This window comes from Mchenga conophoros, linkage group LG15 (assembly GCF_057382185.1).
Source record: "Mchenga conophoros isolate Kocher_MC1m ecotype Shallow Benthic linkage group LG15, M_conophoros_male_GT1.1, whole genome shotgun sequence".
In the NCBI taxonomy this organism is placed as follows: domain Eukaryota; kingdom Metazoa; phylum Chordata; class Actinopteri; order Cichliformes; family Cichlidae; genus Mchenga; species Mchenga conophoros.
Window position 1 is genome coordinate 27,128,413 of NC_140540.1, and position 27,204 is coordinate 27,155,616.

The window sequence follows — 27,204 nt, forward strand, 5'->3', positions numbered from 1 at the left end:
ATCGACAGGCTTGTATGTTAGTCTTTGAAGTCTGTGGATGATAACTGATGAGATTCTTTGGTGCAGATATTCGCTCCATAAATAAAACACATGTGATGCTGATGGCTTCACAAACGAAAAGAAAAGGGGACGAAGGAGCGAGGTGAAAGTTCATCAATATAATTAAAAAATAGCATCCAGAAATAGGTATTAAACAGAAAAGACCAAATGTGAGGAGCAAAAAAGGACTGAACATCAGTTATCATTACTGTGACTTATTCATCAGCATAAACAACCATTTAACACTGACTGAAAGCTCATTAAAGCTCACAGCTTGACCCCCACCCCCCTCACGGGGATCATTGGTCCATCTGTTGTTTGGCTGCTGTGACCTTTGACCCCATTGAGCTCATCAAAATGCCCGTACCTGTAGGGAACGTGCTTGGCTCCATTGGCAAGGGCGAGGATGACATTTCCCAGCGCCGAGAACGACAGACACTGACCCCCGCCCCCCTCTCGGGTCCTGCTGATGTCCGTCTCGCAGCTGCCCAAATCCAGGAGGTGAAGGCGACTCCGACTGGACACTGCCATGCAGATTGAGAGGGCTTTATAATGTATGACACTGCCTGCTTAACTGCTCATTAGTTCTGAGACAACAATCTATTCATTAGTCTATAGACAGAAACATAATCAATAGCTTTGGTAATAACTTATTGGCTGCTTTGAATCATTTATCAGGAACCAAGCAGCCATTAGGGTAAAGACATCTCTTCCTTATCTGTGAATGATAGGAATCATATAAAATGCCCGTGGGCTGTGTGCGAGCTGAAGTAAAGTCCTGCAGCAAATCTCAAGTCATCAGATCATACTTCCAATACATTACTAACCAAATGTAGAAACATATATACGCCTGCATGCATGTGCAAATGTTAAAGAAGCTTCATCTGAACACGTCCCAAATGCATCCCGCTAAGCTTCAGTATCAGTCTGATCCGCTCAGTTTAACTGCCTGCTCATTTCATTAATTCAGAGTAATGATGGCGAGAACCATTAACCGGCCACATCAGCAAGATTTAGAAAGTGCTGAGCGCCACTGAGTGGATGCTTTTCCACAGCTCTATAAACACTGCAGGATGCCAAGCCATCAGGGCTCGTTAGCCATGCAGATTTATTCCAGCATAAAAGCCCAATAACGGAGGAAGCGGCTCTGCTGACAGGTAGACGTGGGTGGAGGCAGCGTTAGTGTAGCTGCTCTGCTTGTAAACGCTCCTGTTGAGCATGTTAGCAATTCAACACCAAGCTAATTAGCAGCTACATGTTTGGAGTGTGGAAAAAAAGAGCTAACGACTAATTGAGCTGCCAAATTTTACAGCTGCATGGTCGCTAATGGGGGCTTTTATTCTTGTCCCGGGGTCAGAGCCTCTAACCTGCTGCTGCTCCAAGTCCTTGCTGAGCTGATGAGTCTGCAGCTGGAGTGTGTGTGCAGGTCTGTGTACTGCTGGGAGGTTTAAGGATTATCATATCTCGCTTCAGCTGAACCAAATAAGCCATTCAGACTTCATTTAGGGTTTTCAATGACATGCTGAGTACCAGTTTCTCTTCAAAGCGCCCTGCTTTTTCCCAGATCCACAGTTTGTATGGAATGAATTGCAACCTTGCCTTCACCTTCAGAAACGTCTGTGAACATCTCAACAGGAAGGGAGACCAAACTCAGAGAGCTCCACCCAGCCTGAATCTCTCAGCCATTTCATCGGAGCATGTCCAGTTACTTGTCTGACACCGTGTCAGAAGTGAACCATGTAGAGCATTAGTCCATCATGTATCTGCTTAACCTGCCATCAGTGTTCTCTTTGGTTAGTCTCAGCCTTCAAAACGTGGAGTCCACAAACCAACAGGTGTCAGACGAGTGAGGTATATGTTCCTGATATACTATCAGTTCCCTCAGTGATCTCAAGTTTGAATTTTAAAGGGTTTAGGTTTTATTGCTTGAGGTTCTGCTTCCTGATAACAAACATACTGAAAAGAGGAAGAAGCTGCGAAACTGGTCCACAAATATGAGTAGAGTTTTAACGTCACAGCAACTTTTAATAATTCTGGCAAAATATCAGTTATGACCACCCACACACTCACTGGCTGCCTTGTTGCTCTTGTCCAGTCTCTCCTGGTAGAGGTGCAGGGTAAACAGGAAGTGGGAGTTCCTTCGGACTTCCTGGTTGTTCGGCATTTGGTTGCTCTTCCTTGCTGCCAGGGCGGCGTCCAGGAAGGATGCTGCTCGCTCGGCACTGCTCGCCCGAACCTCTATCTGGTTCTGCAGCTGATAGAAAGAGCTAATGAGATGCAGATAAGCTGGGACTGAGGTGGCTGCACAGAACAGAGGCATGCTTCACGGTGAAATGCTGCAGGCTACCATGAAAGTCCATGTTTTCAGCTTCTGCTTGCAGGTGTACATGATGAAGATTAGGGATGGGTACCGGTGTCCGGTGCCATGATGGCACAGGTTCTGACATAAACTGTAGTAACCAGACCGAAAAGCAGCGCACATTTCGGTGCTTTATTTCGGTGCTTTTTTTTCCTGAGCTGTGATACACTTCTAGCCAATAATTTTACGTTTCCGAGGATAGTAGGCGGGCCCAGGTACGTACGTTCTTTTAGAGCAGAGCTACAGATTAAAAATGCCCAAGGCGAAGCGGTCAAAGGTCTGGCTGTACTTCACAGCAAAATATGCAAACTCAGCAGCCTGCAACAAGTGCTTTAAGCTGATACTGTCAAAGGAGGCAACACCTCAAATCCGATGAAACACCTGGCGACGCATAGTGTTTTTTTTTAAAAGCCCAGAAATGCGCCGTATGATAGCTTGCTGCGAGACCTCACACCGAGCGCATCTACTGTGCGTGGGTTGCCTGTTATCGGACCCGGAGTTAGCAATATCCCCCAAAAAACCCCGAAGAGGAGAGTCCTGGCCTCTAGCCCTGCCAGTGTAGTGAAATGATGACGGATGATGATGGCAGCAGCAGCCGTTCTTCTCTGTGTGAGTAGCTTAATGTTGTTCGTGTGTAATTTACGTTGAGTAGGCTAACCACGTTATTACATTAATGCATGTAAGGTGAACTAGCAAACAACATCATAGCTACATGCGGCTGTCTTCTTGTTTGATGGCAGATACTCCCTTCACCCTGGCCAAAAAGGCTAAAATGACCAAAGAAAAAGTGGAAAACAGTTAAACATGAGAGGTTTTGGACAAAGTTTGTGTTTTTTCCATTGATTAAGCACTGCTTCCAGCCAAGAGTGATACCATATATGCCCCATAGCTGCAGAAAAGGCTAACATTGTTATCTTTTTACAAAAAACCAGCTGAACATGAGAGGTTTTTGGACCAATTTTGTGTTCTCCATCCTTTAAGCACCGGTTTGAGCACCGTTTGAGCACCGGCACCGTTTCAAAAGTACCGATTTGGCACCGGTATCGGATAAAACCTAAACGATACCCATCCCTAATGAAGATCCTGCAGTAAGAAAGAGCTCTTCTTCTCTGTTCATATAAAGCCAACTTAGATTTATATATACACAGAGTCTGAGAGCTACCACAGGACAGGGGGAAGAGGATGGATGGATTCACATTCAGATTTCACTGAGCTATGACCCTGATGGAAGCTGTATTTATCCAATATTGATGTCTTTCTCCTGACTCAGTTTAACATCAGGCACGATTAAAACACATAGGCATCTTGCAATCAGGCGCAGACACTGCCAAGAGTTTACCCCATATTAGTCAGGCTCGGACTGAAACAAAGCTTTAAATCATTCTGCAGCACAGAAACCAGACTGTGATCATCTTCCTGCCATCTGCAGCTCTGTGATGTTCTTCTGGCTCAAAGTAGAAATCCTTCTTTACTCTTAGAGAGAAAATGAACGAGATAAAAGTTAAAGTAAGACAGAATGAGGTTTGATAAAGGAAAAAAAGGAAGGATGTCAGAATGAGAGGAGAAAAAGAGAAAGAAAATTAAAGTGAGCGCAGATAGAAGGAGCCCGGGGAGATAAAACAAACTGAACGAGTTGGAGGAGGAAGGTCAGGACTAATTGGACAGGTGTCAACAGTGAAGAAGTCTCTAGAGTGAACAGGAGTTCAGTGAGTAGGTCAGGAACAGACAAAGAGAAGGAAAGGAGGAGATGGCGAGGTCTTTTGGAAAGGGAACGGCATGAGTGGCCCGGATGACTGGATGAACATATTGGATATCATGTTGAGCTGTAATCATTAGTTATATATCATCTAATCACAGTCCTCGGTTTATATCAGAGGCCAGTTTGTGTGATTGGTTAAAAAGTGCTCAAAGTGCGAGTTGTTTCCTGTACCTGGGATCCACAGATGGGATCTTCTCTCAGCAACACAGCGGGGCCTGGTGCCTCCTGGTGCCCTGCCGCCGCCAGTTCGGCCAAGAGGTCGGTGAGCGTCTCCTCGCGGCCGGAGATCTCCACGGCCGACACTCTGACTGAGAAACAAGCTCCGGACTTTTCCTTCCGGTCCTCGATCACATTGAACAGCCAGGAGATCGCCGTTGGAGCCACACCCAGGCTCTGGGTGGAGCAGTCCCGACCAATCATGGTGTACGTCTTACCTGTGGAGGCAGGGTCAACTCAACAATCATGTGACTTTTCAGAATTATGTCTTTGTGTGTGTGGGTGGCGTATCATGTGTTTACCCAGGTGAGCATGCCCGAAGCAGAAGATGCAGCCGTCCGCGCCATTCACCACCGACTGGATGACCTCTGCCACCGTTCCTGAACACACTTCAGCCTAGAAGAGAGAAGCCAGCGATCACTTAGAGCACTGCCACTATCACAGCGCCTCATACATAACAATACACACAGTACAGTATTTTTGACAAGCTTTAGGTCAGAGATGTTGGAGCACTTGGTGTACCGAAGCCCGCTGCTGACATGCCAGCAACAGCATGGCAGGTATGTGACCTGCTGCAGGTAACCAGAGCAGGAAAAGTCATTTAGGACCAGCTGTGAGTGACAAAGTGAATCCTTCCCCATGTGGATGCCTTGACTTTAAAGCTGAGCTTACACACCTGAGAGGTGTCCTACAAAGGAAGTTAACATATCCAGGCTTCCTCTGAGTTAGCTAACTCAACTAAACCTGGAACCTCAGTCAGAGATCATGGGTCTCATCACTGTGGTTATCAACTTTCTCTGTTGTGGCTCTCTGCTCCCTGTGAGCTCCACCTTCTCCAATCAGAGACGATATCAGATGAGACGATGATAAAATCTAACAGTAAAATAGTCTTAAAGACAAAAGTGGCAGAAACTGGTTAATCTAGTGATTTGTGTCACACAGCAGTAAATTCAAGATATGAATGGCAGTGAATGATGTGTCTGAGTATGCTCAGTGCTGCTGTTTGTTTCTAAGGTGATGGCTGCACATATAACATTCATATCACACTGAAAGCAAGATGTAAATAAGAGAATTTGTAAAAATCTAGTGCTTCCAGATGATTTTAAACCAAATGAGTGTTCAGCGTTCATTACCATGGTGATTTAGGAGGTAAAAAAGAGACAGCTCAGTAAACGAAAGAAATCATCAGCAGGAATACATAAATGTGTAGAATTACAGGAAGAGTTCTGATAAAAACAATCAAACCAAAAATAGTTGTTGTATATCTATTACTTAATTACTTTGATGGAGATTGAGTATCTTGACTTTTCTAGTGCCTTAAATACAATGTAATGAACCGCTGATCTGTACCATAAGTCATCCTTGCGGGGGTTGTCGGAACTGTATGCGCAGTCGCACTAAGGACAGATGTGCTCAGAGGCATACCCCGTAATGTGTATGGAGCAGTCTGTCGCGGCAGGAATAAGTTGTACAAAGTCCATGTAAGTTACGATAATACTTTGATAAGTATGATAAGTGTGTTTCTAATGTAAGGTATGTTGCTGCGTTTGTATTGTGAGCTATCTGAAAACCTTTTTATTCTGTATTTACGTTACTTACATCCATGTGCTATTTTTTTTGGCAAGACATGTGTGTCATGCAAGCTAGCAGCACCCCATGAGAAACGGGCCGAAGTGTTTAAGTGTTTACCGGAGTTTTACACCCTTGGCAAGCGGACTGAGGTATGTGATGAGAGGTGATCTGTTGTTATATTTTATTTAACTGAACTGTGTAATCCCTTGATGCTGTTTGAAGTAACCCCTTTTGTTTTATTTAATCTGTGACTGTATATCTCATAATTACTTGTTTGAACTTGCCTGAATTAACTTAAGCTCATTGTTGTTATTCCTCATTGTTATAGTTCAAAAAGTACTGTACGGGTATCAATTTTTTCTTATTTTATAGTTTTCATGGTGCTCAACGTCCAGAGAATGAGCCGTGTGTGGTGAGGAAATAAATGGCTGCACCCGTTAGAGACTCTTCTGTTGTTCTTGATGCCAAGGGGTGCTACAGTGAAACTCATCGCTGCCTTGCAGCCATCTACGCTCATCTTATTCTTTCGTCGAACTGTGAGTAAAGGAGTGTATCGCATCATCCAGAGACTGCTGGATCAGTAAAGGACTCAAAATAAGGACATTATAAATACAATGTCATGCACATCTGCATCTTGTAAGCTGTGTGAGCAAATGATCTTCAACATGGCAGTCTAAAGTAATGCAAGAAAGAAAGACCTCTTCTGTATTTAACACAGTAGCATGTAAACTTGTGATGCTGAATATCCCACATTTCTTACATCAGAATGTCTAAGACTGAATCTGGGCTTTATGCTATCAGTTGTACTTCTGTAAAAACTTAAGTGGCAAATTGTCTGATTTGAGGGCATCATCAGTATTATTTGGGTTTTGTTGCCAGTCTGTGAGGTTAAAGGTGTAAATATCTAAGTTGAGTGTTAATAAGTTTGAAACCACCACTCAACCCATTTGAGTTCAGATATATACACTTAAAAGGGCAGGTGCAACAAGCCAAAAATAAAATTAATAATAATGTGGTCCCCCGTTGAAGAAATAGACAAATCTACAGAGGCACAACAGGCCAGGTCCAGCTCCAGAGAGCGAAGACTAACAGAAAAGGGGCAGGAGATGCATGAACAGGAGGCCAAGAAAAATGAAAGGTCATTTAGCAAGGCATATGAGTCCTGGAAGGAGTTAGCAAGAGGAGTTAGAACAAAGCTGAAAGGTTTCTTCTCAAACGAAGACCTTGTTAGAACACAAACGGACATTAAGGCTAAAGAAGCATTAGTACATGAACTGTATGAGCCTAGCCGACGTAATCATACTTCTACTCCAGATGTTGTCAAGAGAATGGATGCCTGTGTTGCCCTAACAACAGAAATTTGTGATCTCATTAGTAAACAACTAGAAGATATAGATAAGACTTTTAATGACAGGTTCGAGAAGGAGCGTGTAAGGATGATATTAAGTAAGGAGGAGTATGGATCTGTTTTTGGGAAAACAGAAACAGTTATTTCAGAGCATTCAAAGGGCTCAGATTCATACTCTGGAGCCACATCTACGACTTCTAGCAAACGTGTGGATGCCGAAGCTGACCTTGCAGCTAAACTAGAACAGGCGAAGGCAATGCAACGAATACATGAACAGCAAGCCAAGTTGAGTAGCTTAGAGCATGAGTGGAAAATCAAGGAAGCACAAATGATTGCAGAAATGACAGCAAAGTTAGAGGAAGAGAGAACTAAACTGCAACAGCTACAGGCAGAAAATGAGGTAAAAGTAGCAGCAGCCAGAGTGAGAGCTTACAACAACTACAATGGATTGGAAAGCCTTAAGTATGAAGCAGATGACAAATCACAACTTGATAGCCAAATCATTGAATCTCAGAATCCATTGAATCCACAGGCTGAATCATTTCGACCGCAGTGTGCACCACCTGAGATTTTGCAAAAGCAACAGGAGGTCAGCTTAACACAGGAGCTTGCAAGCTTGTTCGTCTCCAACTGTCTGCCTGAACCTGAACCCACAGTGTTCACTGGTAACCCTTTAAAGTTTATAGACTGGAAGATATCCTTTATAGCATTGACTGGCCACAAACCCCTCCCCGCAGGCGAAAAAATGTTGTATTTGAAAAGTTATCTTGCAGGTGAGGCACGGAAGGCGGTCGAAGGATTCTTCTATCGAAACTCAGAAGATGCATATCAGGGTGCCTGGGAGATTCTTCAGGAGAGGTATGGAAGTTCATTTGTCGTCCACAAGGCTTTCAGGGATAAACTGATGAAATGGCCAAAAATAGCTCCCAATGACCCAGTAGCCCTCAGAGAGTTTTCAGATTTCCTTCAAAGTTGTGCCGAGGCCATCCCTCATGTTAAAGGGCTGGCAATTCTAAATGATTGTGAAGAAAATCATAAACTTCTCAAAAAACTGCCCGAATGGCTGGTACGCAGATGGGGTCGCGTTGTTGTGGATGAACTAGACAGATGTCAAGAGTATCCACCATTTGCTCATTTCACCAGATTTCTACAAAGGGAAGCTAGAATAGCCTGCAACCCCATTGCTTCTCCCTTCTTATTAACCACTAAAGTAACAGATGAAAGGCTTCCTAAGAGAAGCACTCTTAATTCTTACTCTCATGTATATATCTCATGTATATCTCATGCACATATCTTTCCACGTAGCACTTTTAATTCTTATCCCCACTTTTATTTTTTCCATGTCTATTTAAGTGTTATTTATGACACCATGTTTGCACTGAAGCACCGCAGCAATTTCCTAATGTTGTAAACCTGCTCAACATTTGGCAATAAACCCCATTCTGATTCTGATTCTGAGAACCAAGGCACTCAGCACCAATGCTCAAGCTAAGCACTCTGCAGGTAAACCAGGGACCTTAATTTCAAAGCCAAGACCACCATGCTTCGTCTGCAACGATGAAACACACGGTGTCGCCAAGTGCCCAACCTTTGCCACAAGGCTTCCTGATGAAAAGAGAGCTTTCATTCGTGAAAACCGTCTTTGCTTCGGCTGTTTAAGAAAGGGCCACACTAGTAAAGAATGCAAAAGAAGGCACACATGCACTATACAGTGGGGCAAAAAAGTATTTAGTCAGCCACCGATTGTGCAAGTTCCCCCACCTAAAATGATGACAGAGGTCAGTAATTTTCACCAGAGGTACACTTCAACTGTGAGAGACAGAATGTGAAAAAAAAAATCCATGAATCCACATGGTAGGATTTGTAAAGAATTTATTCGTAAATCAGGGTGGAAAATAAGTATTTGGTCAATAACAAAAATACAACTCAATACTTTGTAACATAACCTTTGTTGGCAATAACAGAGGTCAAACATTTACTATAGGTCTTTACCAGGTTTGCACACACAGTAGCTGGTATTTTGGCCCATTCCTCCATGCAGATCTTCTCGAGAGCAGTGATGTTATGGGGCTGTCGCCGAGCAACACGGACTTTCAACTCCCGCCACAGATTTTCTATGGGGTTGAGGTCTGGAGACTGGCTAGGCCACTCCAGGACTTTCAAATGCTTCTTACGGAGCCACTCCTTTGTTGCCCGTGCGGTGTGTTTTGGATCATTGTCATGTTGGAAGACCCAGCCTCGTTTCATCTTCAAAGTTCTCACTGATGGAAGGAGGTTTTGGCTCAAAATCTCACGATACATGGCCCCATTCATTCTGTCCTTAACACGGATCAGTCGTCCTGTCCCCTTGGCAGAAAAACAGCCCCATAGCATGATGTTTCCACCCCCATGCTTCACAGTAGGTATGGTGTTCTTGGGATGCAACTCAGTATTCTTCTTCCTCCAAACACGACGAGTTGAGTTTATACCAAAAAGTTCTACTTTGGTTTCATCTGACCACATGACATTCTCCCAATCCTCTGCTGTATCATCCATGTGCTCTCTGGCAAACTTCAGACGGGCCTGGACATGCACCGGCTTCAGCAGCGGAACACGTCTGGCACTGCGGGATTTGATTCCCTGCCGTTGTAGTGTGTTACTGATGGTGACCTTTGTTACTTTGGTCCCAGCTCTCTGCAGGTCATTCACCAGGTCCCCCCGTGTGGTTCTGGGATCTTTGCTCACCGTTCTCATGATCATTTTGACCCCACGGGATGAGATCTTGCGTGGAGCCCCAGATCGAGGGAGATTATCAGTGGTCTTGTATGTCTTCCATTTTCTGATGATTGCTCCCACAGTTGATTTTTTTCACACCAAGCTGCTTGCCTATTGTAGATTCACTCTTCCCAGTCTGGTGCAGGTCTACAATACTTTTCCTGGTGTCCTTCGAAAGCTCTTTGGTCTTGGCCATGGCGGATTTTGGAGTCTGACTGTTTGAGGCTGTGGACAGGTGTCTTTTATACAGATGATGAGTTCAAACAGGTGCCATTCATACAGGTAACGAGTGGGGGACAGAAAAGCTTCTTACAGAAGACGTTACAGGTCTGTGAGAGCCAGAGATTTTCCTTGTTTGAGCTGACCAAATACTTATTTTCCACCCTGATTTACGAATAAATTCTTTACAAATCCTACCATGTGAATTCCTGGATTTTTTTTTTTCACATTCTGTCTCTCACAGTTGAAGTGTACCTCTGGTGCAAATTACTGACCTCTGTCATCATTTTAGGTGGGGGAACTTGCACAATCGGTGGCTGACTAAATACTTTTTTGCCCCACTGTATGTGGTCGAAATCATCCAACTTGCTTGCACATAGAGAGAATTGAGGGAGCCAGTGAAATGTTAAACAGCGATTCACCATCTGCAGGAAATGAGACAAAGGAACTCCGCAATGTCATGTCTAGGGATGGGTACCGGTGTCGGACATAAACGGTAGTAACCAGACTGAAAAGCAGCGCACATTTCGGGTTTTTTTTAAAAGCCGAGAAATGCGCCGTATTTGATAGCTTGCTGCGAGACCTCACACCGAGCGCATCTACTGCGGGTGTGGTGCCTGTTATCAGACCCGGAGTTAGCAACATCCCCAAAAACACGAAGAGGAGAGTCCTAGCCTCTAGCCCTGCCAGTGTAGCAGGATGATGACGGATGATGATGGCAGCAGCAGCCGTTCTTCTCTGCGGGAGTAGTTTGATGTTGTTCGTGTGTAATTTACGTTGAGTAGGCTAACCACGTTATTACATTAGTGCAGGTAAGGTGAACTAGCAAACATCATCATAGCTACATGCGGCTGTCTTCTTGTTTGATGGCAGATACTCCCTTCACCCTGGCCAAAAAGGCTAAAATGTCCAAAGAAAAAGAGGGAAACAGCTAAACATGAGAGGTTTTTGGACAAAGTTTGTGTTTTTTCCATTGTTTAAGCACTGCTTCCAGCCAAGAGTGATACCATATATGCCCCATAGCTGCAGAAAAGGCTAACATTGTTATCTTTTTACAAAAAACCAGCTGAACATGAGAGGTTTTTGGACCAATTTTGTGTTCTCCATTCTTTAAGCACCGGTTTGAGCACCGTTTGAGCACCGGCACCGTTTCAAAAGTACCGATTTGGCACCGGTATCGGATAAAACCTAAACGATACCCATCCCTAGTCATGTCACACACATTGACAAGATACTCCTCAGCTACGTCTAGCATTGTTCCTGTTTTTGTGTCATTGGCAGAAGACCCCCACAGCGAGATTCTCACATATGCTCTGCTCGACACACAGAGCGATTCAACTTTCATCTTGGGAGATCTGGTCTCTGCACTAAATGTGAAGACTCAGCCAGTGCAATTAAGGCTCAGTACAATGACAGCAGTAGACACAGTCATAGCTAGCAAAGTGGCTTGTGGATTGCAAGTTCGTGGGCTCCATAGTGAGTCGCATGTTCTTACAGTGGATGGCATTACCTTGACTTGCAGTAACACTGTGATGAACCTTGGAGTCATTTTTGTCCAGGATATGTTCTTCAATGCACATATTAAACAAATATGTAGGACTGCTTTCTTTCATTTGTGTAAGAAGTAACTTCCACAACAACGATTGACTGTTGAGGAAACTGTTGGTGTGATCTAGTGCTATATACATAAAACTGAAATTAATAAGAATGAGGGAAGTCTCTTATTGGTGCACTTTGTCCAGCAGTCAGACACCTGAGCGTGGACTCCACACTGACCCAGGTGTTTTCTCCAATTCTCCAATAAAACTCGTGTTAAACATGAAACCATTATATCACCGATGCAGTCAGGTGTCTAAAAAGAGAGAAGATCTGCAGCCCAGCAGGCACGATGATGCTGAGTGCCATGTTGTTTGCTTGGAGGAGCTGAAAAATTGAACATCATAAACATGTTTTTATGAATCTATCTGCAGGTATATGTCACATCACAGATACAAACATTCAGCACTGACACTCACACACACACACACACACACACACACACACACACACACAGCACTGTGATCTGTCTGCTGCTGTCATTGCTCTTTGTGGGTAAAGAGCATGCTGACACGTTGCTGATGAAGAGCTCAAACCTTCGTGCGTGCCCTGAATTTAGATTTTTATTCAGAAAACTCTGAAAGTTTCACTTTAAACTGTTCATTCTGCGTCACCAGCAGCAGGTCTGTGCAGCTAAATTATCAGCTGTAACGTTACCCACACTAATCCCCGGAAGAAGATATGGTAAAGTTCCTGATGCTGGAGAACTCACCTGGGAGGCGTCCTGCGAGAAGATGGCATCAAAGGTGAAGGTCTTTGGCGCTGAGGCTGAGGACCGTCTCTGGGCTGACGTCTCGCACAGCGTGAGCTGCTTCTTCCTGCCGTCGACCTTCAGGAAGGACATGGACTCCGAGGACTCATCCTGGACCGAGCAGATCCGGACCATGACTCTGACCTGAGGACAGACAGGAAGCATGAAGCACAGAGAAGACTGCTGCGTTCATCAAGTCTCTGGCTGGACAATGGAGTTGCATCATGAAACGTTAAACTAAGCCAGAGGTGCTCAGATAGTGATAGATGGTTGGCCTGAACGTGGCCACGTTTGCTTCACCTGCAGCCGTTCGTTATCTTGGGTACAAGCGTTCAGAGATATTGACACCGAGTTGGAAGGAAACTGTGCTTCTTTGACTTTGTTTAGTTAAACTTTGATTTGATTTTTTCTACCTGCTGTTTAGTTTTGTTTTCCATGTGGTTTTCACTGAGTTTGCGTTAGATCACCTGACTCAGATCACCTGATACACACCATCAACTGTTTGTGCTGAAAGAAGCTCAGAATCAGCCGTAACGCCTCCAGAGACGTCCTGAGCTCTTCTTCAGGTATTCCAGGATGACATTTTAGACTGTAATCAGAGCTGGACTGAGCAGGGAGTCACACTGCTTTCCTGACCTTTGACCTTCAACAGCCCGTGTCCCTCAGCCTTCTAAAGGGTTTTATTGTGCTGTCATAGAGCTGCTGAGCTGGTGGCGAGGAGTTTGAGTTTACAGCCAATAATGAGACGGAGCAGGTTTTAAACATCGAGTCTCTGCGAGCCAGCTCCTCTGTCACCACGGATACAGACAGGAAGCAGCTTGAAAGTCGCCATCTGATCCAGTCACAGCTAATTTTATGTGTTCCAGTCACTCGGCACTAGGGGTGGGTTTTGATTATTGATTATTTTTTTGATTATTGATTTTCAGATTAAAATCGATTCTAGCTTGAATAACGCAATATCGATTCATTAAAATCTTGAATGAATATAAATCTAAATATAAATTTATTATGCCCGAAATGCCAGAATCTCAGGCTATGTCTCTCTCCAACCAAATTTGACTGAACCAGCAGCAAAAGAAGATCCAAACTACGCTTCACATTTCACTTCACATTTCGCTTCACATAAACATCGTCATGAATTCTCTCTTTTGCTGTTTTGCTTCCACCACAGTAAAATGACACTTCATGCACAGCTCTCTCTCTCAGTACACTTCAAAAACACTTTCTCATCTAAAAATCTCTGTTTTCTGCATTATTTTCTTGTTTATTACGCACAAGTCTACTGTTATGTACAGCGCTGACGGCCGCTGTTTTTCTTTTTTTTAATTTAACTGACTTCTGACAAGAAAGCCCCATTTCTTTTGTTCAATACTGAAGAAAATTTTCAATATTATGTGATATTGCAAAACACTTAGCTGTGTCTCTAATTAAACCTCTGTAAATTTGCTTTCACTTCAGAAACATCAGGTAATGTTCATGTGTAGATTAATGGTTTTCTTCTGTTTTTGTTTTACTGCAGAATATTTTTAAGGTGGTTATCTGCTATAAAAAGACAGGTCAGGAAATTCTCCTTCATGTTTTTCTGTGTTTTCGCTCTGTTACTTTGACACAAAAGCATTTGCTGTGATGCTTACAGAAATGTCAGTTTTCTTTTTAAAGATATAAAAATATGGATATGTACTGATAAATGATCAGAATTATAATATTTCTGTCTGAGGCAAATTTCCCCAATTCAAATCAAATCGAATCGAATCATGGATCAAATCAAATCGGGACCTTGTGAATCAATTCTAGAAATCAGTGACGATACCCAGCCCTACTCGGCACATTTATGTTCAATCACAAATGTTTTTACAGGATTTTTTCTTCATTTTTTCTTTCACCTGATCAGTAACATCCAAATAAAACCCTAAAACTGAAGCTCCGCCTTCCTGGACAGTCTGTTAGTGCAGATGTATGATGTCATTAAAAATGCTCCAAAAAGCTCCAACAGCACAAACACAGCACAGAGGTCCAGTTTAGCTGAAGCTAAAACCCCTTGTGTCACCTGTCAGTCAGAGAGGCCACACCCCTAATAATTCAAATGCAGCTGTTATACAGGGACACATATTTATAGAGACCAAACAGTTTGTGTATCAGGCTGTAAACATGTGGGCACTGACTTCCTGCTGCCTCTGCTGGACGTCAGAGGAAGTGCATGTTTCAGTGCAGTGTTGCAGAAGCAGGCTGGGTCAGATCCTCGCTGTGATATTTTCAGATTAAAGGTACAGCATCAAAAGATAGCAAATAGCAAAAATCTGAAGGGCTGCTTTCAAACTGCAGAGCTTCAAACAGAAACAGCTCTGACCTCAGTCTGAACTCAGAGTTTGATATCACTCACGATGAAGTGTTTACACCCAGAATCCAGCTCAGGCTCTCTCGCCCACACAGAGAGCAGCCAGAGGCCATGGTGAGAAGTTTTAAGACATTAAAGAGAATAACTGCAGGTTCAGAGGAATGAATGCAGCGCTGAATGCAAACGAGAGAAGAGACGGCAGTCAGAGTGAATACTTACCTCTGACTCTGCCTGTTTCCAGGAGTTCATCTAATGTCACTAAATTCTTACAAAGTCAAATCAAGAAGCATGTGCAGAGGAGGGATGGTAGAGGATGGAGATGGAGTAGCAGAGAAGGCTCATGGATGAAGAAGTACATGCAGAGGTGGATGCTAGGATAGGAGGAGATGGAGGCAGGTGATCTGTTGTGCAGACCATTAAAGAAAAAGAAGAAGAATACGAGCAGCTTCAGTTTTCTTAATGAGAACTTTGTGTTCAGATCAGAAGGAAAGAAGAAGGAGAAAGATGAAATGATGATCTACATTGTGAGTAGTTTGTAGGTGTTGGCAGTGACTCTGTTAGTTCAGTGTAAGGTGCAGGAGCAGAGATGTATGATCCTCCTAACTTCACCGCGTCTCCTTTAAAATGCTCTTTCATTTCTGTCCTTGCCTCATTAACCGTTGCATTGGCAGGATGCAGATGTGAGCTCCTGCAGCTGCCGGCGGATGGAGATGAAGGAACCTGAGCTCCAGCGAGGAGACATGGAGTCCCTACATGGTGCCTGCAGGGCTCTGAAGCCAGCAGCACACCCTGACCTGTGGGGACCTCACACAGAGCCCACCTGCTGCAGGAGGAATCACCTGACATCTGAATGCCAGCAGAGAGCTTCCTCTTCAGGATTCAGGCACACTTACTGCTGCAGTCACAGCAGCTGGCATAGGAAGAGTTTAGGGGGATGATGAGGGCTTCACATGGACGGAGAGTCATCAAACTCAAACACGTCAGTGAACCATGTATGTCTGCGAGTCTCAGTTCGGTGCTTCTTTGTGTCAGCAGAGATGAGAGAGCACAGAAATGAGGAGCTCACGCTTCAAGCTAATGGTGCGCCAGAGTTACCTGGCTCACCAGTCAGCTGTGTCTGAGAGGTTAGCAAGGACATCGTGTGATTACGGTGATTTGGTGGAGACCTGAGCTCAGACGCTAATCGCTCCGTCCACCAACAGTCTGATAGCCAAGCGTCTGATCTGCACCCAAACGCCAACAAACATTAACCTGTCAGAGACGAGCCTGTCAGCGCCCCCCGATGGGCTGCAGAGCTCATTAAAGCCTCTGAGCTAACGACACTCTTCTTAGAGTAATGCTGGTTACAGGGCTAATCTTCTGGAGAGCAGATGTTTAACCCATTGTTAGAAACATGTGACACAGGCAGTGTGAGCCCAGACTAAGACTACAGCACAGATTCCTGCTGATTGCAGATATCCTGCCGAGGGACGATAGCTCCTGAGAGAGAGACTGCCCACCTGCAGCCAGCCCATAGCCACATGAGCGAGGTAAAGCTTCTTCACCAAACCTGAAGAAGTGCAGTTGATTCTTTCTGAGCTCCTTAGAGCTTACAGTGACCTGGTACCCTCCCCTACACCCCCACCGCTGACTTCAAGGCTCGACTCCATCAGCTGAGCAGGTAAAGTCCCAGTAGCTACATCCATCAGATCCAGACTAACACCACACTATCTCACCTTTCCCATTCCCGGCGTGTCCTTGACCTTTGACCCAGCTCGAAGGAGACATGGTGGGATGGCAGGCGGGGAGAGCTGCAAGGCCCCGCTGAAGCCCCCGGTGTAAAGCAGCGGTTCTGGGGACTCGCCGGGCAGGGAGGCGGAGCCGGGCGGGGACTTCTTCCTGCGGGACAGACTGAGCTTGTGAGCCGCCCTGAAGACACAAAACACAGAAACAGAGTCAGAGAGCACCGAGCTGCACCCAAACACACCGTTTAACAGGAAATAAAAGAAAACATAAAATAAGATCAGAGAGAGAGAAGAGCTGATCTGAGACTGAGTATTAAGAGATGAGTTTAAGGTCCATGTCAAACACAGGCAGAGAGAGAAGGGAGGAGGAGGAGGAGGCTCAAACTCCCTCCCAGACAGATACTATACTCATTATTGCCTCCAACCACCGGCAGGACTCACTGCCAACGTCACATTTACCAGAGAGAGAGAGAGAGTGTCTGTGTGTGACCGTGTGTCCGAGGGAGCAGCAGCATCTCCTGGTGCTTTGGAGATAGATGGAGCAAAGGTACAGCAGGACATGCAGAGAAAGAAAGAGGATGAAAACCGTCCCGCTCCCATTAAACTGCGGCGCTGCATCACAACAAGAGAGGAAAGCACTCTGCGAAAGCAGGGCCACCAGCGACAAGGGCCATAAGGAAGGCACCTGTGTTTTGGTCTTGGGTTGTTCCCCACTGCAGAGACCACAGTTGGCGGTCACACAGGTCAACTGATTATCTTATCGAATTGATGCTTTTGCTCTAAAGTTGTTTTTACATTTCAAACCTCTCTCACCCCCAATTTTCACCTCAAGAAAATTCAAAGTAAATACAAAAAAACCTACTCTGATTATTTTATTTGATCCCAGTCATGCAGCTCTCTCTAGGCTCAGCATTAGGATGCTAATGAACTTGCTCCGTGGCTCAGAGTCATTAAAGCATGCTTAATATTCGGTTACTTCACGAAGAAAATGTGAAGCTCGGCAAACATGGTGATGAGGATACCGCCATAGAGGGTGCAGATCGTCCACACATCTGCTCAGGTAAACCTCAACACAGTTTATCTGTTTACGCACTGTGGGAGAGCCTCAGCCTGATCGTTGTGTTTAACCAGGTACGTATTAACCTGTGCTAACCCTCGGCATACCCGACATTCTCTGTGCACGTCACCTAACAGGAACTCATCCGCAGTGATGGCGGTTACGTCCTTCTGCGGCTGACACACTTCTTTAAAGGACTTTTTAATGCTAATGCAGATGTGCTGATGCTCTGACACCATCACCATCCACACCCACCCGTGATCTGAGACATGTGATCTACATTTACACAATTTCACGTGTTAGCTCGAATGATGGTGTTTCAGTGATGTCACTGGGTTAGGGATGACTCCATCTTCTCTGAGTGGATGTCTGACTCCACAGGTGAGCAACCGCAATAGATTGGACAAAGGGTGAAATATGTTTAACAGCCCCTGAAGGAGAAACTGAAGAGACATCAGAGACTCGTTGAAGCTGTTATTTTACACTCTATGCTTCACGCGTCTACAGTATCAATTACATCTGGACTTCATTTATCACCGCGAACACGTCTCTCCACGTCTCTCGGCTTTTGCCTTCCACAGAACTGTCAGTACCTCAAACATGAAGCTGGACTGAGATGAAATAGGATTTAAAAATCACTATTATTATTACTCACAGTTCCTTCCAATCCATTATCTGCTCAAACTTCTTGATCTTAAAGAGGAACTGGGACCAAGCTTCTTCTCGTCCTCATTCACCATTGTAAAGACCCAGATCTATTCAAACAAAGTGTTAAAACCACAGCTGTAAAGGAGGGACACCCGGGCCGCATCATCGAGGCTGACCTATGAAGCCTTCTCCAGAAAATAGATCCAGTGTCAAACCAAGCGCACCCAGAAATCTACCCATGATCGGCGGACACTCAGCTGATCAAGGAAAAACGCTGATGGTGGTCCATATCCATATAGTCCATTTTCACTGTCTCAGGTTTACCCAGATGTTTATCCAGATGTGTCCTCTTTTAAAGCACTTAAGGTTCTTCTTTTGTTGTCCTTCTGCATTCAGCTGTAAACATCCACGAGTGTAGCGTTTCGTAAATTCTACAGGTAGAACAGGTGCCTCAAAGTCCTCCAAGGTTTCTCTTCATTTTCATGCTCCCAACAAAATGGCTTTTCATCCACCAGTTTGACTTTCCATCCCCCTTGAACTCCAATAAACCGCTCTTTAAAGCGAGAATCATTTTACTTTTGCAACAGGAGAACACTGTCCATGCATCCAGACAATGATGATAACATGATGTCCAACATGGTTTTTCCTAAACTCGCAGAGTTTCTTGGTTCGTCAATCACAGCATCAACAGTGTGTCTGTCCTTTCAGAGGGATTAAACATTTTAACAAGTTCATTTTCATTTTCAACATCTGGTTTTTACCAAATCCATAAAGAAGTTTAGGGGTTGAACCTAAAAGATCTTTAAAACTACCAAAGTGCTGCGGAGGGATCCCAAACTTCTGCTAATCCTAAAGCATTCAGTTGAGTACATCAGACTTATCACCATGTTCAGCTTTCAGCAGATTATTATTCCTACTCACTTCTGTCAAACAATAAAGATTCAGTCTGTCCTTCAATCAAAAATAAGACAGGAAACCAAAAAACCCCTTCAGGTTTTTCATGATTGTTCCCATTTAAGCAATAACTCACATCACATTCATTTCATGCGTGAATGAACATCCTTCTGTCTTTGCTCCCTTCACAGGTCCAAACATATCCTCAAACTCTCCCAACCCCGTCTCGCTGTCATCAATCCAATCATCCTCTGCTGAGTGATGTTCAGGTGATCAGAGTTTTCTCACTGAAGTCCAACAACATGTGCCGAGTTCCTGATCAAAAATACATCTAAAAATATCTGACAGTATTCATCTGTAAACCAGCACCTTGGCATCTCAACACGTTTCCCTCAGTTTGTTCCATATGGCTAAACTCCAAATCTATCTTTCCGTGTTTCGGACAGGAAGTGCAAATCTGATCACGGGACATTTTCATATTGGTTGGAGCAAAGTTCTGCAGAGACTCCTGGAGGATGAGTTCACTTTATTTTATGATTGTTATCAATCCACCTGCGATGGTGTGTACTCCACAAAGCTTTGCATCCCTCCATCCTTCCCTCCGTCCTCACGCCCTGCAGCCAATCTGTAGAACTCGCCTCACTCGGTCCCAAATGAAGAGCCTCAGCCGGCTTTCCTTCCTTCCACTCTTTCCTCGTACTGAATCATTCTTCCATCTTTCTGACCCTGCAGCAACTCATTCTCCACACTCTCACCTTCCTCTCCTTCTTCTTTTACCTTTCCTTCTTCATTATTTCCACCTCTCCTCCTCTCTCCTCTTGTCATCTCTCCTCTCCTACTCTCGCCTTATTTCTTCCTTTTCAAAGCTCCACTTCTTTAATTTCGCCTCCTTTCTTTTCTTCCCTCCTTCTCCCACCTCTCCTGCTCATCTCCTCTCTCTTCTCTCCCGTAGCTCCTCAGTCTGTTCCTGCAGTATCGCAATGCCACTCCTCTCCACCCCTCCCACCTCCCTCCTCCTCCTCCAACTCCAGGAGAGAGAGAGAGGGGTGAAAGGAAGTGGCATCAGCAGAGGAGGAATAAAGGACTGAAATAAGAGGTGGAAATAAACGAGTGAATGAGAGCGGGAGGATTCCTGCCTCTCCCTGCCGTTGTTGCTGGGAAACACTGGCAAAGCTCCAGCCTCCCTCCTTTCTCTTCCTCCCCTCCCTCCGTCCGTGGGTCCGTCTGCCTTGCTCACCTCACCTTCCCTCACTCTCCTCGCTCACCCCCTCTCTCTCTTTTCACTGCCCCGCCTTCTCGGTGTGTCGACACACAGCAGCTGTGAAACCACTGTTCACCCCACCACACGCGCACACACACACACACACACACACACACACACACTTGATATGCTACATGAATACTTCATGAGATGACAGACACCCCCACTGCTGGACTTCAAAGACACTCAGCATGTGTGTATGTGTTCGAGTGAGTGTGTGTAGTGTAACCTCTCTGAGAACCTGCAGGCTGGGTCACTGATATGAAACCACAGACAGACTGAAGGAGAGCAAACAGGAGACTTCAGTCTGTGAGCTGCAATCACTGATCAATCAACACAAATTAATCCATTTCAATAATTAATAAAAAAGTAAATGGTTTTTTTAAGGACAAAGGAAAAAAACCCTTTCAGTTTAATGTGAATGGGATGTCCAGGTGTCCAACACTGCTTCTGTGCACATAGGCAGAATGTGTGTGTGTGTGTGTGTGTGTGTGTGTGTACATGTTTAGACATCATTGTGAGGACATAAAATTGGCATGCTACTATACTTATGGGACAAAGTGAGTGTCGCCACGAGTTTGATGGCATTTTTGAGGCTCAAAATGTAGTTTTAGTGTCAGGCCTAAGGTATTCATTTTTGATGGTTAGGGTAAGTAACTAGGGAAAGTAAAATGTCAATGAGATGTCCTTAATATCGTATGAAAATGAGTTTGTGTGTGTGTGTGTGTGTGTGTGTGTGTGTGTGTGTGTGTTCCTGTCTTGCCATCTTTGTGAGGACCGAAATCTGCATTCTACTATAATTGTGAGAACCAACAGTCACTTGTGAGGACACACACGCCGGTCCTCACAAGTTTGAAGGCCTTTTTGAGGCTCAAAATGTGGTTTAATGTCAGGGTTACAATTAGGTTATGGTTAAGTTTAGGGTAAGGGTTATGGTTAGGCATTGATTTTTAATGGTTAATTAAAGGGCTAGGGAAACCATTATGTCAATGAAGGTCCTCGCTAAGATGGCTGAACGGGCTTGTGTGTGTGTGTCTGTGTGTGTGTGTGTGTGTGTGCACTAAAACTCTTTCTCATCAAATCTCATCACAATGTTATGCACACGTGCACGAGGCTTGTTCCAGCTTTATGAACGAACACCTGTGCAGACACACTGGAACTCTTCATTTGCAGGTAAAATGTGTATCTTGCAGAGTATGACATGGAAAAAAAAGCGACGATGAGAGTGAAGGATTGTGGGTATGTAACCATCAGAGAGATGTAATCTCTGGAGCGTGTCCGGGCTCTGCCCCCGGCCTCCTCCTGCTAGGACATGCCTGGAAGACCTCAGCTCCCTCCTTTCGACCCTTCTCTATGGGAAAGGAGTGCTCCCCTCAGCCTCCTGGTAGATCATAGATGTACATGTGGTAAGAGTTTGACAATCCTCAGTAATCGTGGTCACAAAGTCATGTGTCTGCCCAGCGGGATGACAGCAACTCCACACCAGCATTTTATGGCAGAGGGGTAAAAAACCCTCCATAATGTAGCCCAACGGTGGTGACACACCGTTCCGGTCCAAAGCTGGTTGGCTGTTTCCTAAGCAGGAAAGTACACAGAGTTCACTGTCAGAAGTGAACAAATCAGAGCTGAGGAAAGCAGCATGAGGAGCTCGGGTTCATTCAGCGCTGTCTGCAGGAGCTCAGCTGCTCTGAAATTATATTTATCATAACTCCCCTTCAGGTCATCTCAGGCCAGACAAACCTGCCAAAATGTGCCTGACAGCAGTTTTACTGTAGTTCCTACCTGCTGCTGCTCTCTGGGGACACGTTTGAATGCATGCCCAGGAAAACAAGCAACATGTGAGTGGAGAGATGATTATTGATCAGAGGAGGAGCTGGAGAGAGCTGTGTTATTGCTGCAGAGAGCGAGGAGAGGTATCAGAGCCACAGATCCATTTCCAGATCAATTCTCTGAAGCAGACGCCAATCGATAGGAGCAGCCCAAGGCCATCTGTCACAGTTAACCTGCAGGCAGGTAATGATCAGCTGTGGTCTTAGGTTCACTCACTGAATGATTAGACACAATTAAAAGAACCACGTCTGTGAGAGCGTGGAGCTAAAAGCTCAGAGGCTCCACCGCTCACCCTTCATATTTACAGTTTTTTTTTTTATCATTGACTGTTTGGTTTCATCTTCTCTGTCTGTCTCCAGGTGTGCATGTTAGATTGACATCACCTTCTGACCAATCACAATAACACAAAGTGGCTCTGTTTAGACCTGAAAGACCATGAATCACCCCCGACTGCTAATCAGTAACATCCAATCAAAACCCTAAAACTGAAGCTCCACATTCCTGTACACTCTACTACTACAGTAACCTAGTGGCAGCCATATTTTTGGTCACATGATGTCATTAAAATGCCTCAAAAGGCTCAAACACGTTCTAGACCTCCAGTTCAGGTGAAGCTAGCAGCTGCAGCCTGTGTCCACCTGTCAGTCACAGAGGCCACGCCCCTAATAATGCAAACTTTGGGCTTTATTCTAACATAAACAGGTGTCTTATGGTTTTATTATCGTTGTGATCCTGGTACCACCTTCGGTCTGACACATGGTTTGAACACGAGGACGTCCTTCTCAATGTTCTTTGTTCCAGAATCATCTGATGACTCTGTGATCAGATGTCCTCTGAGGCAGATGTTTGTCAGACCCAGGGCCCTGCTGTCAGTGTGTGGGTGCAAGCTCCTTCGGTCCAGCTTCTCCTCAGAGTGCTGCTCCAAACATCATCTCAGCCCTTGTTATCCTGGACAGCCGTCAGCAACTCCACCTCTGCACCACCAGCTTTTATCTTCCTGCCATACGCCCTGCACTCCAGGCCGCTGAAGTCCGACTGTCTGACAGTGAGAGATAAACTCTGAAGGAATGATGTGACTTTGCTTCATGAGCTCAATCGCTTTGGCCCTTTGCCCAAACTCCCCAGTGGCTTTTTTTGAATTCAGTATGAATCATCAAATATTTGTGTCACGCAGTTATAAATAATACAACTCATAATTCATACCACTTCTCACTATGGCAAGACATAAACCTTGCTTAAACCCAGAGAGGTGCAGCAGTGGCTCATTTGGAAGACGCTCCAGAGAAAACTGAGGTTTCTGTCTTTTATCTGCTGCAGGAACAGGGACAACAGTGGGCAGAGCTTTTGTGATCAACCGTCACAGAATCACAAACAGTCGTGACAGCGATGACTTTAACGGGAATGAAATTGGCACAATCAGGATGGACTGCGGACAGTCTCGTGCACTCCATGTGAACCGCTGAACCACTGTTTGTTTCACACAGTTCACATGTGATGGGACACATGTTGAACCTGCAAAATGTCAGGATGTTCATAAAGTTTATTGACAGTAGAATGCAGAAAATATGATCTTTAATCAAATATGAACTCGTTTTCAATCTGAGGGCAGTGTCATTGTCTTCAACATCAGTCTGTGAGATGAGAGCAGCTGCTGCACTGTGAAACATTTAAAACATGTCAAACGGTTTCTCAATTTAGACATTTGACATGTTTTATAAGCTCTGTTGATAATAAATTATGAAATCTGGAAATCATCACCTTCTGTTTCTTTCAGTTTCACATTCATGATTACATGAGGTTACACAAGGGTAATTCTTCGGCATGAGACAGGAAACTGTGAGGCGGTCTGGACAGGAAGTCCTGGGGTGGGCAGCAGCAGGTACCAACCCTCCGTCACACTCATGTCTGCAGCACGATCGGCTCAGCGAGGCCTTCAGGACTCAGCTCTCTCTGGATGTGGGTCACATTACTCCTCAGCTTTCCACTCTATCAACACACTGCTCTCAAGGTTGAAGGTTTGATTCCCAGCTGAGCCCCAGGGGTGACTCTCTGCTCTGTGTAACCTCCTTACATCACTTCCTCTATCACTCTGTATTCCATGCGTACAGGGATCAGGGACACAGGTCATTTTAAAGTCTCACGTCTGCAGAAAGCTCAGCCTGCCTTAGTTACTGAGTAAAGAGTGTCCTCCTCACAAACATGCTGAGCTATGAAATAAAAGCCTGAGACGATCCATATATCAAAGGCTGATCCGTGTCTCAGAGTGTCTGAGGACTGTGTTACTGCTGATGCCCTCCAACAGGACACGATAACAGAATCTAACCTAAGTGGAAGATGTTTACTTCAATGACTGCAGGAATTCTGGCTGTACTTGCGACTCTTCAGGTCTGGAGTCCCACAGGTGTTAAAGGCAGGTCTGCACACTAGCAAAGAGGACCTGGACAGGTCACCGTCGTCGAGGTGGAGAGAAGTTTAAACTGTCCAGCGTGCAGCGTCAGGTGACCTGTCGCTGGTTAAACCACAAGCTCTACCTATCTGCACTCTGACTCACGAATGTCTTCACGAGGCTCTCCCTGCACAGAGAGCAGCAGAAGTTTGTGTTCCATGTTCACTGACTTTCTCAAAGTCAGCAGCAGCTGTGATTGGGTTTCACTGACACTGGAGCCAGTTAACCAGCAGTCCTTCTCTGGGCAGACTCTGCTGCAGCGCTGCGGCTCTGTTGGGTCTGAGCGGTTTGGGAGAGGCTCTATTCTGGACAGGAAGTCGATAAAAAAAGCTTGGGCCGTGAGCCAGAAATCCACTTTGGGGAACTTGACTCTAATAGTGGGAGTGGGTCTAATCCTCACTTTATTTTGGGGTTTCACTGTGAGTCTAAGCGGCAGGAGGTGTGGCTCTGCTCTGTGCTCCAGGCTCAACGCCGGTCCGAACCTTCGGCCCCGTGTCCACAGTGTCTCCATCACCTCCGACAACACCTCCTCACAGCACAGCAGCATCAGGTGGCCCTGACCGCTGTAAAGATGCTGCATCGGGCTGAGCTAAGCCTACAGCTGTGACTGAGCAGCAGCAGTGAGCAAACAGCGAGTGGGGAGAGCAGCCGGAGGCTCAGGTGTCGTACCTGCAGACGGCGTGGAGTCGACAGTTGGAGGGGATCCCTGCATTAACATAGCTACGTTTTTGATTGGATGTATGTAATAAACACAAACACAAATAAAACACTCTGACAGTGTTTTGTTCGCGCCCTGAACAGCTGGCTAGAAAACATTTCAGATCATTTGTGTGTCCGAACAGGAGGACACACCGCCTCCATTCCCTCTGTGACCCTCAACATCCAGAATGGGTCAGAATACCAGATTTGAGCAGACAGACGGAGTCAAAGCCCCCCTGATGCCGAACACCACCTCTGACAGCTTGGACAGGAGGAAAAGCTGCCAATTAGATTCTGCAAGGAGAGAATCTGAATCTGGAGCACTTTCATTGATCCCTGAGGGAGACGTTCCTACAGCAGCAGGATCTCCGTGTGAATCCACACATGAGGTTCTGCTGTATGAGCTTCCCTCACAGGACAAACACAACTGAAGCCCAGAGAGCTTCATAAGATTCACAGTTTTCCCTGCCGATAAGGACCTCCCTCATAAAGCAGTGTTTTGGTTTGTTCACAGTGACCCAGGTTTTCTGTGAATTAACAGAAGCGTGAGCGTGTTTTATCGTTACAGTCTGAGCTACATTGGCTGTAATGTTTATTTCGTACAGTTTACATACAGAGAGTCGTGATGACTCACTGAGCCAGGGGCGGATCTAGAAGGGTGGCATGGGGTGGCAAGTGCCACCCTAAAATGATCCCTTGCCACCCCAAGTGCCACCCCAGTTTTGCATATGACGGTGTTGTTTATTAAAATAAGATAGCATTAACAATTTTTATCGTAGTTACAGTCAACAGTGAATATAAATGCTAAAACTGAATATATTGGATAGTGTCCCCCCCTTGCACCATTAACAAATAGTTCAGCCCATAGCAGAACTGTCTTTTTTCTTGTTTTCAGTAGCAATTCATGCTTATGATTGTGCCAGAGCACATTTTGAACAACACCATGGGAATTTCGGATTTTACTCAGGTGGTTGGATGCTACACTCTGGAAATGGAAGGAAGGTGAGTGTTATTAACCCTCTGTGGTCCACGCTGCACCTCCAAATCATATGACTATTTTAAGCTGACATAGCAACAAGCTGCGGCCAAGCTGAGTCAGCCCACATTGAAAGTTAGGACTTCAAAGTTTTTACATTTTAATTACGGGCCAGTAAATCCTGTCATGGTCCTGGGTCGGTGACACAGCGCTTTTAGTTTATTATCATTTTCTAGTTTATTATGATGATGATGATGATTATTATTATTGTTTGAGTTCTATGTGTTATATTCGGTTTGCCTTTGAGTCTGCGTCTGTGTCTCTGTCTGTCTATGGTGTCAACCCGTCTGTGAAGCAGTCTGTTTAGTTCTGTGTCTTGTTTGGTTCCCCGTGTTTGAGTTTCCTAGTTTATTGTGAAGGTCTCTGTCTGATGTGAGTGTGATCAGTTTACGTTTCCCCTGTCCCGTCAGCTCCGATTCCTCCCAGCTGTGTTGCCTTCCTGTCTCTCATCCCCTGATTACTGGTGTGTGTATTTAAGCCCTGTGTGTTCTCCTGCCTGTTGCCGGTTCGTCTGTGTTACTCGGTGTCCTGCTCGTCGTCTGCCTCTCTGCCTCTCATCCCCTCATCCCCTTGTCGTATGCTCCCAGGTCTGTTATTTTAGTTCTCCCAGTTTAGATGTTTTCAGTTATTTGTCATGCCCCCACTGCTTGTTTGCCACTAC

General features: G+C 45.1%; 1 protein-coding gene across 5 annotated transcripts in view; it reads right to left on the minus strand.

Moving 5' to 3' along the window:
* The window catches only part of LOC146558527 (kinesin-like protein KIF26A), a 73,435-nt gene that overhangs the window by 13,271 nt on the left and 32,960 nt on the right, over nt 1-27,204 (minus strand). For 3 of the 5 annotated variants that reach the window (XM_085246307.1, XM_085246308.1, XM_085246309.1), the window contains 6 exons: nt 16,664-16,856; nt 12,575-12,757; nt 4,676-4,769; nt 4,329-4,591; nt 2,110-2,293; nt 407-563 (listed from right to left, as the gene is read on the minus strand). In XM_085246307.1, coding sequence (XP_085102433.1) covers nt 407-563; nt 2,110-2,293; nt 4,329-4,591; nt 4,676-4,769; nt 12,575-12,757; nt 16,664-16,856 — 1,074 coding nt within the window. Of the gene's footprint in view, nt 1-406; nt 564-2,109; nt 2,294-4,328; nt 4,592-4,675; nt 4,770-12,574; nt 12,758-16,663; nt 16,857-18,384; nt 20,501-27,204 lie in introns of those variants that run through there. The other 2 variants (XM_085246310.1, XM_085246311.1) reach the window with 2 other exon arrangements.